The following is an 18,516-nucleotide window of genomic DNA, read 5'->3' as shown; positions in this document are numbered from 1 at the left end:
CTAAAAATATTCTTGAGTGGGTAGAAAAAGATGAGAGGAGATTGCTTCATGTTGTCTATCGTGTTGGAGATTTGGAGAAGACCATAAAGTATGTATAGTTTCCAATATACTAAAGATTGGAAATATGCAGAGGAGTTTTTGAAGGTGTACCCAGAAGATATTATTGTTCATTGTGAATCTTTCAATATGATTTTCTTTAACTTTTAACAATTAAATTAAACACGAGGGAAAGAAAGCTTACCCTTTGCATATTTTCATCTGGTTGTCACTGTTTTTGTCTGAATACCTACTTTTAGGAATACAATGTCTTCAACCTTGTCGATGTTATAAGCTTCAACCAATCACAATTACCACATCATTATTTTAAATTACATAAAAAATCTCTACTTTGATCCTACGAAAAATTAAGCTAGGATGAAGAATCAAATGGAAGATGTGGAACAAGATTCCTATTCTCACCTCTGAATATCTCTAACTATCTCAAACTTCTCACACAATAATAGATGAAGTTTTCCAATATGTATGAAAGAATACGTAGAAACAAGGAAACATTCAAGCAAACTCAAAGCAAGCACTTCTGTGCAAATTATTAATAAAGAAGCTTATTGCAACCTCATGGTAAAGAAAAATATATATCTTCCAAACGTCTGAAAAAGTAAAAGAATTAGCCAACAACCCTAAGAGACAAGAAGGCAACAATGGATGTTTCATGGTAATAGAAGATTCTTGCTTCTCAGACAAATCAACTTCCCCATAAGCCTTCTACTTGAAATTCCACACCAAATTCCCAACAAAATACTCCAAATGCAATTACCTCAATGAAAATCCTAGGTATATCCTCCTCCCTGCCCCAAATGGTATCATCTTTATTTCTTCCAACTCAACCCCTCCCTCTAACCTATCATTCAAGAATCTCTCTGGCTTGAACGCCATCAGTTCCGGTCATACTTTCACGTCTCAACCGTTGTTGACTCCAGAGGTAACTGTGAGAGGGTAATTGCAATGCATAGCAGTTAATACTTATTTTACTATTAATAACATACTAGTTTTGTTAAGTTATAAGCTTTCAATTTTTCTAGTTTCTAATATATATTAACCTTCAATAAAACACAGTAATTTTCTGTATTAACACAATATCTATCCTTCATTTTTATGTATATAAAAAATAGTAGCAGTAAATTACTGTGGTAAAACTCTTGCATGCTATGATTGAATTATGATGGTCAAGTAGCTAAATATCCATGATTTATCCACGTCTAGCACGAAGAGCACAAAGTGCATGTTTTAGATTAAAATCAATCTTTGTAACATCCCCATTTTTTTTATGAAAATTTAAGTTAATTATCTCAAATTGCTGAGTTTTAGTTTCCTAATCTTTGGAATTTGAAAACAAATTGTTACAGTTGAAGAAGTTTTATTTGTTAATGTGGATTCTTTGAGTATGAGTTTTGAATTAATTGGAAGGGATAATTGAATTATATGTATAAGAAATTTTGATTTTTTGTGAAATTTGAAAGGGAAAAGAGGAAATTGTGGTTTTAAAATTTTACCCTCTTTAATTTTGGAACTTGGATCCAAAATTTAAGTAATAAATTAGAAAAAGATTAAATCAAGTACTTAAAAAGATTTGAAAATTTGGATTCAAGTTAATTTGGAAAGTTAGAATTTAATTTTGGGATTTAGAATTTTTTGAAAGAAGTGATTTAAAGTTGGTGAATTTATTTTTAAGTTTATTTAATTAATTGGAGAATGGGTAAAAGATTTGAGTTTGATATGACATATTTATTAAGGAAAGGAAATATATATATATATAAAAGGGAAGAATATATATGGGTTTTGGAATTTAAGAAAAATAAATGAAATAATATATATATATATATATATATATATATACTATTTATGTATTTGTGTGGTGGAGAATTAAAAAGAAAAGAAATATGGAATTTTCAAACCCCCACTTTCTCATTTTCACTCTGGTTTAGACGAACTTCGGCTGCCGCACCGCCGGCGTCCACATCCTTTCCTCCGTCAAGTTGCAACCACACCGCTCCGTCCTTCACGTCACAGGATCGGCTCGCCGTTGGTCCTCCTCTCTTCCAGTCGTTGTCCTCTGTTAAACGTCGTCGTGAGGTTCGTAGTTTTGGGCTAAGATCTAAATGATTTTCATGGTTTTTTTAAGGATCTTGAATACCCAATAAATAACGTGTTTAATTATCATTTCAATCGTGATTTTGGAGGTTGAATTTGAAAGTTTGAAGGAGTTTAAAAAGTCGTTAGCGTGCTATCAAACAGAGTTAAGGTGATTTCGGCAAGAATTTTGGTAAGATTTGGGGTTTTGTGACTTGTTTAGTTCGAATGTAATTTATACGAATTAAGTTATTAAGTTTTGTTGCTGATTTTGGCGTGATTAAACGCTTAGGTGTGAACCTAAAGGTTAAATTTGATTTTGGTTTATGTACTTAACTTAATTCAAAGATTGTGGAGATTAGAAGGGGTTAGTTGTTCAAATATTTAGCTCGATTAAGGATTCAAGAATTTCACAAAGATTCAATTGCTAGATATATGCCAGCATGATAGATGAATATTATGACAGAACGATAATATGTTAGATGGATAGTATAGTATGACTGATATATGTTGTTGTATGAGAATCTGAAAGATTTATTTGTGCACGTAGAGACTTGCATGTTAGTAAGAGGTGATACTTGATTCGCTGAGGGTGTATTTGATATTGAGGATATAGAGGCATATATGCATGATGTTGAGGTGTATATGTATGTTATAAAACCATTGTGATGTTGAGACTATGATAATGTCTTTACTGATTAGTTAGATGCCCACTAGGTAATGTGTTTCCTTCGAGATTCACCAGATATTGTGTTTCCTTCAAGATTCACCAGATATTGTGTTTCCTTCAGGATTCACCAGATATTGTGTTTCCTTCAAGATTCACCAGATATTGTATTTCCTTCGAGATTCACCAGATATTGTGTTTCCTTCGAGATTCACCAGATATTGTGTTTCCTTCGAGATTCACCAGATATTGTGTTCAGGATTCACTAGATATTATGTTTCCTTCGGAATTCACCAGATTGTATTTCCTTCGGGATTCACCAGATTGTGTCTCTTTCGGGATTTACCAGATATTGTGTTTCCTTCGGGATTCATCAGATTGTGTTTCCTTCGGGATTCACCATATTGTGTTTCCTTCGAGATTTACCAGAGGTAGTGGGCATACTCAACTACAGTAGGATAGAAACCAATTTTGCATGTATGTATGTGTCCCATGAGGACTAGAGAAATTTTTATGTTCCACCCGAGGTAGGCATTTAGAGGACATAGAGGCCTAGTCTGACCCCAGTAGTGAGGTTACTTACTGAGTATTTTATACTTACCCTTTCTCATGTTTATGTTTCAGGTAAGGGTAGGACACACTGGCGAATGACAAGAGGAATCCTTGGACAAGCCACTGGGGACCAGGTTTATGCTTCCGCTCATGATATTTAGATTTCTTTCCATGTTTTTCAACTATCAATTTGATGTTTGAAACTTACTATTAAGATTTGTTTTCAGACCTATTTATTATCGTTTATGATTTATGGATACCCTATCGTATGTTTTTAATATCTAAATTTAATGAAGGTCTTTTGAGTTCAACTTATTTATTTAGTATTTATTTCACTAGAAAAGGATGTCGTTTTAAGTTCCATACATGCATGTGTTTAGTAACGGCCTAACTTGAGTCCTAGGGGGTCGGGTCGTTACAGTTGGTATCAGAGCCCATGTTTTGGGTTCTGTAGACTGACTTACTATGTCAGTCCAGATTGTCCTTATGGCTCATGAATGGATTCCTCGTCATCGCCAGGTACGCTCCTTCATTACATGTTTTATGGAAAATGTGTCTGAAAGCTTTCATGTCTAAGCTTTATGTAATGAATGATTGTCATTGCTAGTTTAATAACCTGAAAGGAGTTAATATGAGATAACTATTACTTTTTGTATTATGGAAGGAACGAAGGATCACAATAAGGCCATTTGGCGTTAGTTAATTCATGGAAGAACTAACAAAAACAAACATATTTTTGTGTTCATAGATATTGAAACTTTGTAAAACTATGAAGTGTTATAAACCTATAATGAGAAAGAAAGTAAAGGATATATTTGTTTAAACCATCGAATAAGGTAGGCGAGTTGGGAATTCGCTGAGGAATAGTATTATTTGTTGCATTGAGGGAATAAAAATTAGTGATGCTACAAGAAATTTTGTAATAAAGCACACATTCCTAGGTACGAGATTTAAGTTGCTTTATAAAATATGCAAAAGGCGAGGAAGAGACGATGGTTTATTTAGAGATTACTAGATATTGAGGTCAAAACGTTTCAAGAGAAATTTTGAAAGAATTGATAGGTCATAATCAATTTAATGGTGTCAGAGTTGATGGATTGAGTAAGGTATGGTGTTTTGGTTCTTCATGTAATGCATCTAAAAGAAAGAAGAATTACTAGTTGAAACATAAAGCAATAGTATAAGGAATTCCTTACGAGACTTAAGTGAAATAAATTGGTCAAGGAAGGTGAGGTGGTTGAAATTATAATTGGTATACAATGGGAGAAAATATGTTGTTGGAACGAATGTTTGATCTCAAGGTACTTTGACTTTACCTATGTCTTATTGCGATCAAGAGGCTTAAGTTTAATTAGCTATACTAAGATGAAGGATGAGAATTTGGAGTTTAAAGGCAATGTTAACTTGTGGAAAGTACCCTAATAAAAGTATGAAGATTGAAGTTGAATTGTAGGTTATAAAAGGGTTGGAAGTGATCACATATTTCGGTAGAGAGTATGTTTCACTTGGAAATTGAAAAAGAGAACCTTTAACTTATTGATCTTAACAAAGATAAGTGGGAGGAAAATAAAATCATTTAATGAAGGTTTTATTATTTTGATAGGATAAAGGAAATTAATATTTTGAGGTCAAAGGCTAAGTTTGTTTGGCTTCCTAAGTTAAGAGTTCTTTGGTTGCGGGCATTTGAGATCGACTTCAATTGGTTTTCCTTTGAAAATTTGGAGATGTTATATGAAAGGAGGTATAAAACTTTATGGACAATTGAAGTTTGAAATACTATTAACCTGGATCGATGAAGTAACTCGAAAGCGAGAGAATGAGGTGAGGATTAAGTATCAAAAGCTCTTCGAGATTTAAACTTTCGATGACGAAAGTTCTAAAGGTGGGAAGAATGTAACATCCCTATTTTTTTTAGGAAAATTTAAGTTAATTATCTCAAATTGCTAAGTTCTGGTTTCCTAATCTTTGGAATTTGAAAAAAAATTGTTACAGTTTTATTTGTTAATGTGGATTCTTTGAGTATGAGTTTTGAATTAATTGGAAGGGATAATTGAATTATTTGTATAAGAAATTTTGAGTTTTTGTGAAATTTGAAAGAGAAAAGAGGAAATTGTGGTTTTAAGATTTTACCTTTTTTAATTTTGGAACTAATTAAATCAAGTACTTAAAAAGATTTGTAAATTTGGATTCAAATTAGTTTGGAAAGTTAAAATTTAACATTGAGATTTAGAATTTTTGGAGAAAGAAGTGATTTAAAGTTGGTGAATTTATTTTTAGGTTTATTTAATTAATTGGAGAAGGGGCAAAAGATTTGAGTTTGATATGAATATTTATTAAGAAAAGGAAATATATATCTCCTACAAGGTATCATCCCACTTACTATACAAAAACACAAGGTATCATCCCACAATAAAAAAAAATTGATAGTTGAAAAGCCATAGCAAGATGAAAAAGTTCAAACAAAACATCACAAAATGTTATGGTTGCTTATTTGGAAGAACAATAAATATTAGAATGGATTCAAACAAACCAAAAATAAGAATTATGGAGGTTTATTTGAAATCAATTAGAAAAACAACAAAAATATGATAATCAATTTGAAAAAATCAAATTTTCAAATAAAATGCATTTAAAGAGTTCAAATGACTATAGATATAAAAAAGCAAATCAAATAAGATTGAGTGAGAGAAAATATTTAAATTAGAGAAAGGAAAGATACCTAAAAAAGGAAAAAAAAACTAAAAATAATGAGATAAATTGAGATATTTTGATATTAAAAAATAAAATCTAAAATACAAAAATGGAAAATACGTGGATAAAACAAAGTAACCAAATAAATTCATATTTGAAAATATTGATTTGATTAAAATTCAATATTCAAATCAATTGATCTGGATTTTTTGGTAAAATAAAATTATGTTTATTATCAACTCTATAACCAATTATATTTAATTACACTATATCTACTGATTTTGGAGGAAATTTTAGGATTTCAAAAAAATTTGATCACGGGAAAAGAGGTAGTTTGCTATATTTCTGAAAATTTTGGTGTTTTGTTAATTTTCCAAATGAAAGGTGTAATCGATGCTATGTGACTAAATATCCCCATTAATAACAAAAAGCCCAAAACCCACAGATACCGTAGCCCATTAGAAAAGGCCCAAATTATTTTCAAAAGAATCCCTTGGGTTTGGGCCTTGGGTTTGGGCCTTGGGTTTGTGTGGCATGGTTTTGATCCAATGCTTCTAATTGAACAAGGAAAAACTCAAGAATGTCGGGTGAAAATTTGCAACGTATAACAAATTTAAAAGTTTCATCATACTTATCGCAAATACACCCTCATTCATGCATTTCTACTTCTCATTAACTCCAAAATACTTTCACTAGCCAGATTTAAATATAAATATATATATATATATATATATATATATATTATATATATATATATATTATATAATATATATATATATATATATTTGCATGTAGAAGTGTATTCTTATAATAATAGAAGTTATGATTTTTATTTTGAGCCAAAAAAAAAAAAAAGGAGACATGGGAAGGGGAAATGGAGGATAATAGAGTTTTTACATGGAGAGACTTGTGGTTAATTTGAATATTGATATCTATATCTGAGAAAATAAGTATTTAGTCATTGGATAATACTTGTGAATCTTGATTCATCACTTGCATTAAAAAAAGAAATAGGATGAATTTGTCACGCAACAAATTATGATCGAACAATTTAGTTGGATGTACGAAGATAGATGTTGTCAGGGATGCACTTAAGTATTTTTCTTAGTTAATGGTCCATGAAAAGAAAAAATATTTAATTAATACATTTATGTTGTGAACTTGATGAGCACAACGGGAACACAGATATCAATATAATATAATATAATAATAAATAAAAATAAAATAAACATAATATATAAATAAACAAAATAAAATAAATTAGTACAATATAAAATAAGAAATTTATCTAAATTCTCCATTTTCTCCAATTTTCACGGAATTTGCCCAATATGTGTCTTCCAAACCCACGAGATGCCAACAATTTGACAAATAGAAGGTAGATTACATGGACACTAATAATGTGTAATGTCGAGACACATGAACAACACTTTGGGAAATGGGGTATGACACATGGTCAAAATATTCATTAAGCACGAGCATCTAATTGGCATATTATCATAATATTTATAATAAGAAAAAGGTTATTTAATATTTTCATGCCTTCTTTATATCAATGTCAACCGAATATTTGATGTGGATGCGATTAGGTTCTCTAAACTCCTTCTCTCACATATTTCACGAATGTGTTGAGTCATTGATTTAACAATACACATTCTCGACTAGCCTCGTGAATGGTAAGAATTTTAGCATGATTTGAGAAAGTAATCATTATAGTCTGTTTCACTGACCGTCACGATGCAACAATTCTATGAATAGACAACCTATTTAAGAGCTAGCTTTGTGTGGATCAGATAAATATCCAAAATTTGCATAACCAACTAGATCAAAATTTGATTTATTTGAATAAAACAAACCCATATCAATCGTTCCTCGGAGATAACGAAGTATATGATTAATTCCGCTCCATTGTCTTTTTATTGGAAAAGAAATATATCTTGCTAGTAAATTTACTGAAAATGCAATATCTGGTCTTGTATTATTAGAAAGATACATAAGTGCACCAATTGCACTAAGATATGGTACTTTAGGACCAAGAAGTTCTTCATTATCGTCTCGAGGTCGAAATATATCTTTCTTCACATCTAGTGAATAAACTTCCATTGGAATGTTCAATGGATGTGCTTTGTCCATATAAACCTTTTCAAAAATTTTTCAGTATAAGTTGACTGATGAACAAATATTTCATCTACTAAATGCTCAATTTGTAAGTCAAGATAAAGTTTTGTTTTTCCGAGATTTTTCATCTCAAATTCTTTCTTTAGATATTCATATTCTATTGCCTTTAAAAGTTCTTCAAGAGTTCCAATTATATTTAAATGATCAAAATATACAGTTATAATAACAAATCATAACTGTGATTTCTTTATAAAAATACATGGATATATTAGATTGTTTTGATATCCTTCTTTCAAAATATATCCACTTAGGCGATTGTACCATATTCGTCCTGATTTTTTCATTCCATATAACGATCTCTATAACTTTATTTAATAAAATTTTCGGGAATTTGATTTATATATTTTAGGTTCCTTAAATCCTTCTAGGATTCTCATATAAATATCATTATCAAAAGATCCAAATAAATATGCTGTGATTACATCCATAAGATGCATGTCTAGATTTTAATACACAGTCAAATATCTTAATATAATTGCATCCACCACTGGAGAATCGTCTCCTTATAATCAATACCACGTCTTTGTGAAAAATCTTATGAAAACAGTCTTGCTTTATATCTTGTGACCACATTGTTTTCATTTCTTTTTCTCACAAATACCCATCTGTATCCCACAAGTTTGACACCTTCTGGTGTTCAGACTACTGATCCAAAAACTTAAATTTTTGAAAGTGAGTTTAATTCTGCCTCAATTGCTTCTTTCCACTAAAGTCAGTCTTTTCTATGTCGACATTTTTCAATAGATTTTGGTTCAGGATCATCACTTTCAAATATAATATCAAGAGCAACATTATATGCAAAAATGTTGTCAATAACTACATTAGTTCGGTTCCATTTTTTTTCCTATCATGACATAGTTTATTAAAATCTCATTATTATCTTTAGGTATTTCATTTCGCCTTCCTCACTAGTCATGTTAAAGATTTCTTCATGGTTATTTATATCCTCAACCAAGTCTTCTTGACTATTTATTACTTTTCTTTATTGAGGATTTTTATCTTTGGAACCCACTCGTCTACCACACTTTTGGCGTGTTCCAGACTCATTAGTGACAACTTGTTATGTTGGGATATCAATTTTTTATTGAATATTTATAGCTTGTATATGTGATTTAGTTACTTCCTTTGCATCTTCTATAAATGCTCTTGTTAACTGATTTGTTATATTTTGCAAATGAATTATCTTCTGAACTTCAGGTTCACATTGATCTATACGTGGATCTAAATGAGACAATAACGATGCATTCTATGTAATTTCTTTTTTCAACTTCTTAATTTTTTTCCTTAATGTTGGAAAAATTGTCTCATTAAAATGATAATAAAAAAGTTGTGCAGTAAATACATCACCTCTCGGTGGTTCAAGATATTTAATAATTGATGGGGAATCATATCTAATATATATTTCTAACCTCTTTGGATGACTCATCTTAGTACGTGGTGGAGCAATATGGCCATTAGCTAATTGTAATGGTGAGTACTTATGATAAGATACTGGCTTAATACGTACAAGTGACGCTACATGCAAAATAGCATGTCCCCATACAAATGTTGGAAGCTTAGCTCTCATAAGCAATGGTCTATAATTAATTGCAAAAGTTTTGTGAATGATTCTGCTAAACTATTTTGTGTATGAACATGAGCTACAGGATATTCAACACTTATCCCAATTGAATACAATATTATCAAAAGTTTGAATCTAAATTCACCAGTATTATCAAGACGAATGGTCTTAATTATATAATTAGGAAATTGTGCGCCTAACATAATTGTTTGAGCAAGTAATCTTGCAAATGCAAAATTTCAACTTGATAATAAGCACACATGTGACCAACTACTAGATGCTTCTATTAATACCATCAAATATTTAAATGGTCTATTTGGTGGGTTAATAGGTCCACATATATCACCATGAATTTGTTCTAAAAATGCAGGTGATTCAGTCACCACTTTGACTGGTGATGGTCTAATTAATTTGCCTTGAGAGCAAGTATCACATAATAATTCATTAGACTGAAAAATCTTATGGCTCTTCAATGGATGTCCATTTGAATTCTCAATGATTCTTCTCATCATTATAGATCTTGGATGACCCAATCGGTCATACCGAATTGTAAATATGTCTAGATTCATGAACTTCAAGTTTATTGTTGCATATGTTTCAATTACTTGTATATAAGTATAATATAATCCAGAAGATAAAGCAGACAACTCTTCCAATATATGTTTTTCATATGAGACAGTAGATATGATATGAAGACACTCCATATTATTCTTTCTATCAATTTCAATATGATAATCATTGCAACGAACATCTTTAAAAGTAAGTAGACTTCTCTTTGATTGACTAGAGAACAATGCATTGTCAATTGTAATTTTGTTCCTCTAACCAAAATAATATTTACTTTTCCAAAGTCTTCAATCAAGTTTGCAGAACCTGATATCGTATTGATTTTTGCTTCCAACATTATCAGTTTAGAAAAATATTTTCTATTTGTAAGTACTGTATGTGTAGTAACACTGTCTGCCAAACGTAGATCTTCTTTATTCTTTTTTTAATCACTCAACATATGAAAATAATCTAGATTTCTTCATTAAAAGAAAATAATTACAATAAAAAAAACAACATTTGGAATATACAAATATTAGCATCTACTAAGAGGAAAAAAAACATGGAGATAAACAAAATAAATAAATAAATAAATAAGTCTAGATATTTTAAAAGTCAAAGAAAACATTTGATGATCTATCAATTCTGCTGATTTTCTCTTCAGGAAATTCAAAGAAGTCCGTCCCATCCAAATTTTTCATATGGGATGGGTCAAATATATCATTATCCTGGTATGCAAAATTTGCTTCCACGGGGATGCTTGAAAGAGATCAACTAAGTGTTTTAAAGTATGACAGATACGTGATCGCTGTCCAGTCATTCCGCATCGGAAGTATTTATTTTCAACACTTTTTGGACTCTTTCTTGCTTTGCTTTTCCTTTGTAATAATCATTTTGTGTGGTTCTTTTAAAATTTCAATAATTAGAATGACCACCACAAAAATAATAATTATTTCTTTCTCTACCACAGTCATGACCTCGACCATGTTCACGATTATTAACATTCACAACATTCACTTTAGGGAATAGTGTTATTCCAGTTGGTCGAGATTCATGATTTTTCATCAATAACTCGTTATTTTGTTCGTGACGAGAAGGCATGAAATTAGTTCAGAATATTGTTTAAAACCTTACTCTCGATATTGCTATTGCATGAGCATATTCGAGACATGAAATGTAGAAAATGTCTTCTTTAACATATCAGCATCAGTAATTTTCTCTCCACATAACAATAGTTTTGAACCTATTTTAAATCATGTAGAGTTGTAATCACTTACTGATTTGAAATCTTGTAGCCTCAAGTGCATCAACTCATAACGAGCTTTTGGAAGAATAACTGTTTTTTTTTATGATCATACCTCTCTTTCAAATTTTTCCACAAGATATGCTTTTATTATAAAACTCCATTTTCAATCCCTCATAGAGATGATGACAAAGGAAAATCATAGCTTTTGTTTTGTCTTGACTAGATGTCGTATTTTCTTCTTTAATAGTCTCTTCAAGATTCATAGCATCCAGGTGGATTTCGGTATCAAACACTCATGACAAATAATTATTGTCGTCAATATCAAGGGCGATATACCTTTAAGACCTACCTTTAGCGAGAAAATAATAGGAGCTCGTGCTGATAACGTGTTGTGAACTTGAGAAGCACACGGGAACACGGATAACAATAAAATATAATATTAAAATAATATAATATAATATAATAATAAAATGAATAAATATTAAAATAAATTAAACATAATATATAAATAAAATAAAATAAGAAAATCTAAAATAAGAAAATTTTCTAAATTCTTCACTTCCTCTGATTTTCATGGACCTTTAGCAAATAGGATATGACACATGGTCAATAAAGATTAAACATGAGCATCTATTATCATAATATTTATAATAATTTATTTATACTCTTACATGAGGCATGGCTTCCATTTTCCTTTTATTACCCTTCCTCTCCCAAATGGAGTTGGATAAAATTTAGTTCAAAGAATACAGACTTAACAAACCATTTTCAAGCAATAGTAGTAATCCAATTAAAAGGACACAATTCACAAAGTCTTTTTTTAAACAAAAAGTGATGTTTTTTCTCAGTACATTTGTCCTTTCAACAAAATTTCAAATTAATTATAGATGAAATGCTCATCCACAAACTCGACGTGTGAATTTCTCTTTCAAGTGCAAATTATTATATATTAGAACATTATTCAGAAGTAGTTACGAAATTGTTAAAATTATTTTTTGTCATATTTAAAAAAAAAAATTCTAATACATATTCTCAACCATCTAAAAGGGAAAATCAATTTAATGTTAATTAGTTTTACACTTTAAAAGAAATCTCCATAAAATCAAAATTAATTTTTGGACCTAAACAAAAGCTATTTAGACTATTTCAAATTTTTTTCTCCATCATGCCCTGACTCTACAAAATGATTTCCTCACCAAAAAAAAAAAAAAAAAAAAAAAAAAAAAAAAAAAAATAATCTACAAAATGAAAATATTCAACTCAAGTACTCAAGTACTCTATTGAATATTTCTAAACATAGTTATAGGTCAAAATTACAATCTCATGTACAAGTATAGATTAGATAGAAATTTTTTTTAAGTAGTTTAAATCATATACATAAATGTTATTTGATTTTTTTCTATCATTATTTTTCATATTATTAAATCTTAGCCAAACGAAAATGCAGAAATATAAAGTATAAAGGATCTCAATTCATATTTTTCTCAATTGAATAACTCAAATAAGTGATTTTAAAACAACTAAAAATGAAACGAAAATCCAAACACAAAACGATTTTGAAAAAGTTAACACGAGAACAAACTTGAAAATCCAAAAAGTTGTATATTCTAGATTGTCCAACAAATTAAAAATCTTTTAGAACTAGCACACACAATAAAAACATGGAGAAAGTAATTAGATTTGACTTTTTTAAAAAAAAAAAATAAAGAGAAAAACAAAAGATATGCATGTACAACTTTATATTGGATCTCTAAATAATAATAATAATAATAATAATGCTTCACTATATGTACACTACAAGAGAATGAAGTGAGAATGGAAACAAAAATGAAATAATGTCCCCCCTTTAAACAATAATGGAGCACCAACTAGCTATTTATTTGCATAAATAAATATAAGGAGGTCCCCTTTTGTTGCTTTGTTTTAACATGATTTTAAAACTTTTAGTACAAGTAGATATTAATGGTTTTGGAGAGTCCATTGCCCCTTGTCCCTAAAAAAAGATTCATTGTTTTGTTCTATAAAAGTAAGCCCATACCACAATCTCCCTTTTTTTTTTTGGCTTTTCCCTTTCAATTCCCCACCTGAATTCAATTCAATGGAAGACTTACTTTCTCATGTCCTTTTCCTTATAATCAACACCATGTCCCTCTTTTTTTTTTTTTTTTATCCCTCTTTCTTTCAAACACATCTTAATGAGATTGGACTAAAAATTATGGATATCAATAGCAATATTAACACCGATTAACATGATAATGAAATGTTCCAACCCCTTTCAATGTATTCGTGAATTCAAAGACTTTGTTGAATATATATATTTTAGTGGTGTGATGTAAATTATTCGAAAAAGAGATAATTGATTAATGATATTGGTACGACGTTGTAACAGTACTGTCACTTTGTTTATAATGTAGAATATTGTTGTTTGATTTTATCTTATTTTTATTGATTAATATTGTAGATTATTAGTCGAGGTCTCTTCAAAGATAACAACTTGATGAATTTTATCTTCTTTTATTCTTTTGAATGGAAGGGTGGTTGCTATTTCAACTTATAAAACTTTTTTTTTTTTTTTTTTGTTTGGTGGGTTCATATATTATGACTATAAATTTGAAAAGAATAACAAACAAAATTTAAGTTTGAATAGACCTAGTTGCTCATTTGGTATGCAAATGGTAATACTCCCATTAAAGTGCATGTTAGCTTATACTACGATTTTATACTTACCTAACCGATACCAAACTCAAAGCATACGAGGGTAGAGAAAAAAAAAGTTCCAACAAGGATGGATGAGGGGCAGACTAAAACAAGGGGAACTTTCAAGTTTGGCCATGAAATTGTGAGATTATATCAATTTAAATCCTAAAATTTCAATTTGTTGAAGATCCCATGTCGAAAAGATGAAGAGACTTCTAAATTTTTATAAGCACAAGAGTTATTCGTCTTTATATGGGTTGTCGTCTTTCCTATACTTGGGAGAGTATTTTATGGGATATTTGTGAGTTTGTCTTAAAGGTAGTCGTTGGATGGTTAGGGATGATTGATCGATTGATATTTATTCTAATCAGTGGACCCATAGAGAAACTACTTTCAAGCTTCTCTCTTTACTTCAGCCCCTAACTGTATCATTGGTGAGTAGCCTTATTTGTAATAGAATCAGGCACTATTACATGAGTTATTCTGTCGGGAAGATGTTGAGCTCATCAAGAGAATTCATCTTTGCTTTCCTTCTTGCTGGATAGTTTCTTTTGGGATTATTGATAAAAACGGATTCAACTCCGTCACAAGTTGGTACAAGCTGGCTCAGGTGTTGATTGTCAAAGCATCATCATCCTTAAATCTTTACATAGAAAAATTTTGAAAATCGATGTGGGTCATTTCTATCCTACAAAAGAGAAAAATATTTTTGTGGCATGCTTACCTCAACTCTTTTCCAACATGCTCTATCTTGACTGGCCGTTGTATCATTGATTGCCCTTTATTTACTATGCACCATGAATCTTGTATCCATACCCTATAGAAATGCAAGGGAAGTAAACCAATTTGATCTCCCTAGTCTCTGACTCATCATCTTTTTTACATGCATTACTCTGATGTTATTTCTCTTCTTCTTCTTCTTCTTCTTTTTTTTTTTTTTTTTATGTGTAGGGCTTGTAAAATTTTGAACTTGTTGGATATCAGGATCTCACTACAAGAAAATATCCTTTTTTAGATGCTTGAAATCATCAAGAAATGGTAAAAAGTATGTCAGAAGATCAACTCCCAACGTGCGTATACATACCGTTGGGAGTTAATAATAACTCTCAACGCCTAGTGTACTGCATTGGGAGTTATGGACTCTTGACGGATGTATAAAAGCCATTGGGAGTTCTTTGATCTCCCGACAATGGGTTTCTTACATCAAACTCTCGAGGATTTAGTAGTCGTCGGGAGATGGTGGAACTCCCGACGCCTTCGTTGAAAAATAATGCACTATCCAAGCCTTTTTTTTTTTTCCTTTTTTCTGTTTTTTAAAAATTTTGATCTGAATAACATAAAATTTAGAACATTATTAAGCAAATCAAACGTGTTCACATAAAACAAATAAACAAACAAAGTCGATAGTATTCTTTATTACCCAAAAAGAGAGAAAAGTTGGCAAAGATGCTTTACAAAACAAATATGTCTCGACGAATACATAGAAGAAAGTTTGATGACATCTCCAAACAACTTCTCCAACAACATTTCCAAACAACATCTCCAAAATAATAGTTTACCTACAATTACATTAATTAGAGGACATTATTATATATATCAAGATTAAATGTAAAAAGAACTCTCAACCCCTCATTTGAAAACTAATCTCAAAACCACCCCACACAATATTCAAAATTTATAAACTTCCACAAACAAACAAAAATGAATTCAACAATCTTACAAAACAAAGAAAATCAACACACTTTCAAGGCTACATGTTCTCAACTTTAAACCTACATAAACATACAAAAACTACAAGTTGAACTTTAAAATCAATTTAACTAATCTCAACCCATCCCACACAACATTCAAACTTCATAAACCTCCACAAACATACAAAAAAATTCCAAGTTGAACTCCAAAAAAAATATAACTAATCTCAACTCACCCCACACAACATTTAAATTTCATAAGCCTCTACAAACACACACAAAAACTCCACAAAACACATAAAAATCCAATTGTTTGGCTATCATAACTGCAGAATAATCAACAATTCATTATCATAAAGCTACTAGTAAGACATAACTACTTTGCTACTATAACTGCAGGATAGCAACATATTAGCCAATTAGATAATGAAGTAATCATACCTAATTTGATGGCCCTTCTATCTGTGATTGTATCATATCTTCAATCATTTTTTTTTTCATTTCTTCCATTTGTCTTACATGATCCGCTCTTCTTTGTTTTTGAACATCTTCAAGTTCCTTAATCTTCAATTGAGACTATTCCACATTGGCTTTTAGTTCCTTCACCTCCCTATCATGCATTTCTTGAGTAGATGACGAACTCGATGAGTTGCTACCCCTCATTAACTTATATTTAGGGCCCCAACCTAGATTTTTACATGACCAGGTTGTCTACCCAAAACCGTCTCACAAATTTCGTCCTCTGTTAGTGGTTGGGAACCTTCTGGAGTTGGGGTTAGATTGTAATTCTAACATTTGTTTCTACACATATTGATTAAGTTATGTAAGTACGAGTGATTGAACTTACAAACTAAAAATAAAACAAATTGATTACTTGTGCATCCTCAGCTGTCTGATTCACAAACTTGCCACTTTTAGAGTATGTTTCTTTAAATAGGTTAACACGTCCCATTTCTCGATCTAGTTTTTCCTACAGCTTAGATTGAATTTACAGGAAGGACTTCTTTTCATTTCTTATCTTGCTAAGATGGATGTTTCCTAAGCATAGGAAAGTTCCATGTATTTATTTGTTGTAAGATCTCTTTTCCATTCATTACAACTAGAGGAGGTCTACGTTCAACTTTTTCATCATGTTGCCTACTTCTACACCAACTATGATTTTCTACAAGATAACATCAATGTCCCATGAATGATATTGTCCCACATATCCTGAAAGACAATTTATTTTCTTTGCGTAGAAGACATGTTTGATAACCTTTTGACTCTACCCAGATAAGTCATCGTATGCAGGGAAGTCATTAATAGTCCACAATAAGGTCACATATAGTTGAAAAAACTCACTGGTAACACATTCATAAGTTCGCACACTAATAGTCCATAATTCTTTCAAACTCTTCAATCAACAGCTGCAAGTAAACATCTATTTCCTTTCCAAGAGATTTTTACCAAGTATGAGTAAAGACATGAAGAAGTTTGTCTCCTTCATGCATTTCCAAGGTGGCAAATTATAAGGGATTATCACTACATCCTAAATACTATATGAAGTACTTGAAGGAACTCTATGAGGAGAGAATCGTGAGCGAAAGTAAAATCATCCCAATTTCCATTTTTCATTGAATATAAGTTTTACAGTTAAACAAGAACAAGATATGCATTTACATAAATTATAGCATGCAATACTAAAGGAAAACTTAGGGTTTCAGAAACCCTTACCTTTTTAAAACACTTTCTTCAAGAATCCCTCGAACAAGTCACAAATGTATCTCCTTCTCCAGAAAGGACACCACCAACTAGAGCCTCCTATATTCATTCCCCTTAGGGATTGGGAATGACATGAGTTGTGGGCTCTGCCTTAGGACTTTGGAAGAAGGAATGAGATGGAGAGGAGGAGAGGGAAGATAAGAACTTTTCTTCTCTTTACCTTTTTTTTTAGAGAGCACTATTCTCTCAGTATTTTCCAGGAAGAAGATCAAAATGAGCACTTCCCTCTCATCACGTATTTGGCTGAGAGAAATTGGGGGAGGAAGTTGTAACTCCCTCTATTTAATTAATTATATTAATTTTAAAAAATTAAATTAATAATAATTTTACATATAATGACAACCTTATTTTATATATATATAAACTATATGTTATATCCCATATAACACATAATCTATAGTTACATATTATATCAAATACAATATAGCCTATAGATGTATTTTCTCTCAACAATACATGGTATTTAATATAAATCACATCTATATTAAATTCACTTAATGAATCTCATTCATATAATTAATATTTGAATCATATTCAAATACTATAAATAAGTTGAATATGAGAGAAAGTTGCATATGGAATTAAATATTTGAATATGATTCAAATATTAATTATAGGATTGATGTTAGGATTGGTGTCCGTTTGAGAATATGACACAAATCCTAACAGTACTCATATTCTTAAATGGATTAAACCCATTTACAACTAATCTTAAACAAACATATCAGAGATCTAAAGCGAAATGAAGAAATTCACGATAAAAAATGTTTCCACCCCTATGCATCAGCTGGATGTGGTA

At 30.6% G+C, this 18,516-nt stretch overlaps 1 protein-coding gene across 1 annotated transcript; it reads left to right on the top strand.

Annotated features, from left to right (window-relative positions):
• Positions 1 to 1,899: 1,899 nt before the first annotated feature.
• Positions 1,900 to 3,661, top strand: LOC150036891 (uncharacterized). The gene is made up of 3 exons (XM_090313265.1): positions 1,900 to 2,130; positions 2,919 to 3,225; positions 3,419 to 3,661. Exons 1-3 carry the CDS (start codon positions 1,900 to 1,902, stop codon positions 3,505 to 3,507), a joined length of 627 nt encoding a protein of 208 aa, XP_090169391.1. The 3' UTR covers positions 3,508 to 3,661.
• The last annotated feature ends 14,855 nt before the right edge of the window (positions 3,662 to 18,516 follow it).

This window comes from Benincasa hispida, chromosome 4 (assembly GCF_027475165.1).
Source record: "Benincasa hispida cultivar pf3 chromosome 4, pf3_genome.v1.1, whole genome shotgun sequence".
In the NCBI taxonomy this organism is placed as follows: domain Eukaryota; kingdom Viridiplantae; phylum Streptophyta; class Magnoliopsida; order Cucurbitales; family Cucurbitaceae; genus Benincasa; species Benincasa hispida.
This window is presented reverse-complemented; position numbering and strand designations above follow the sequence as displayed.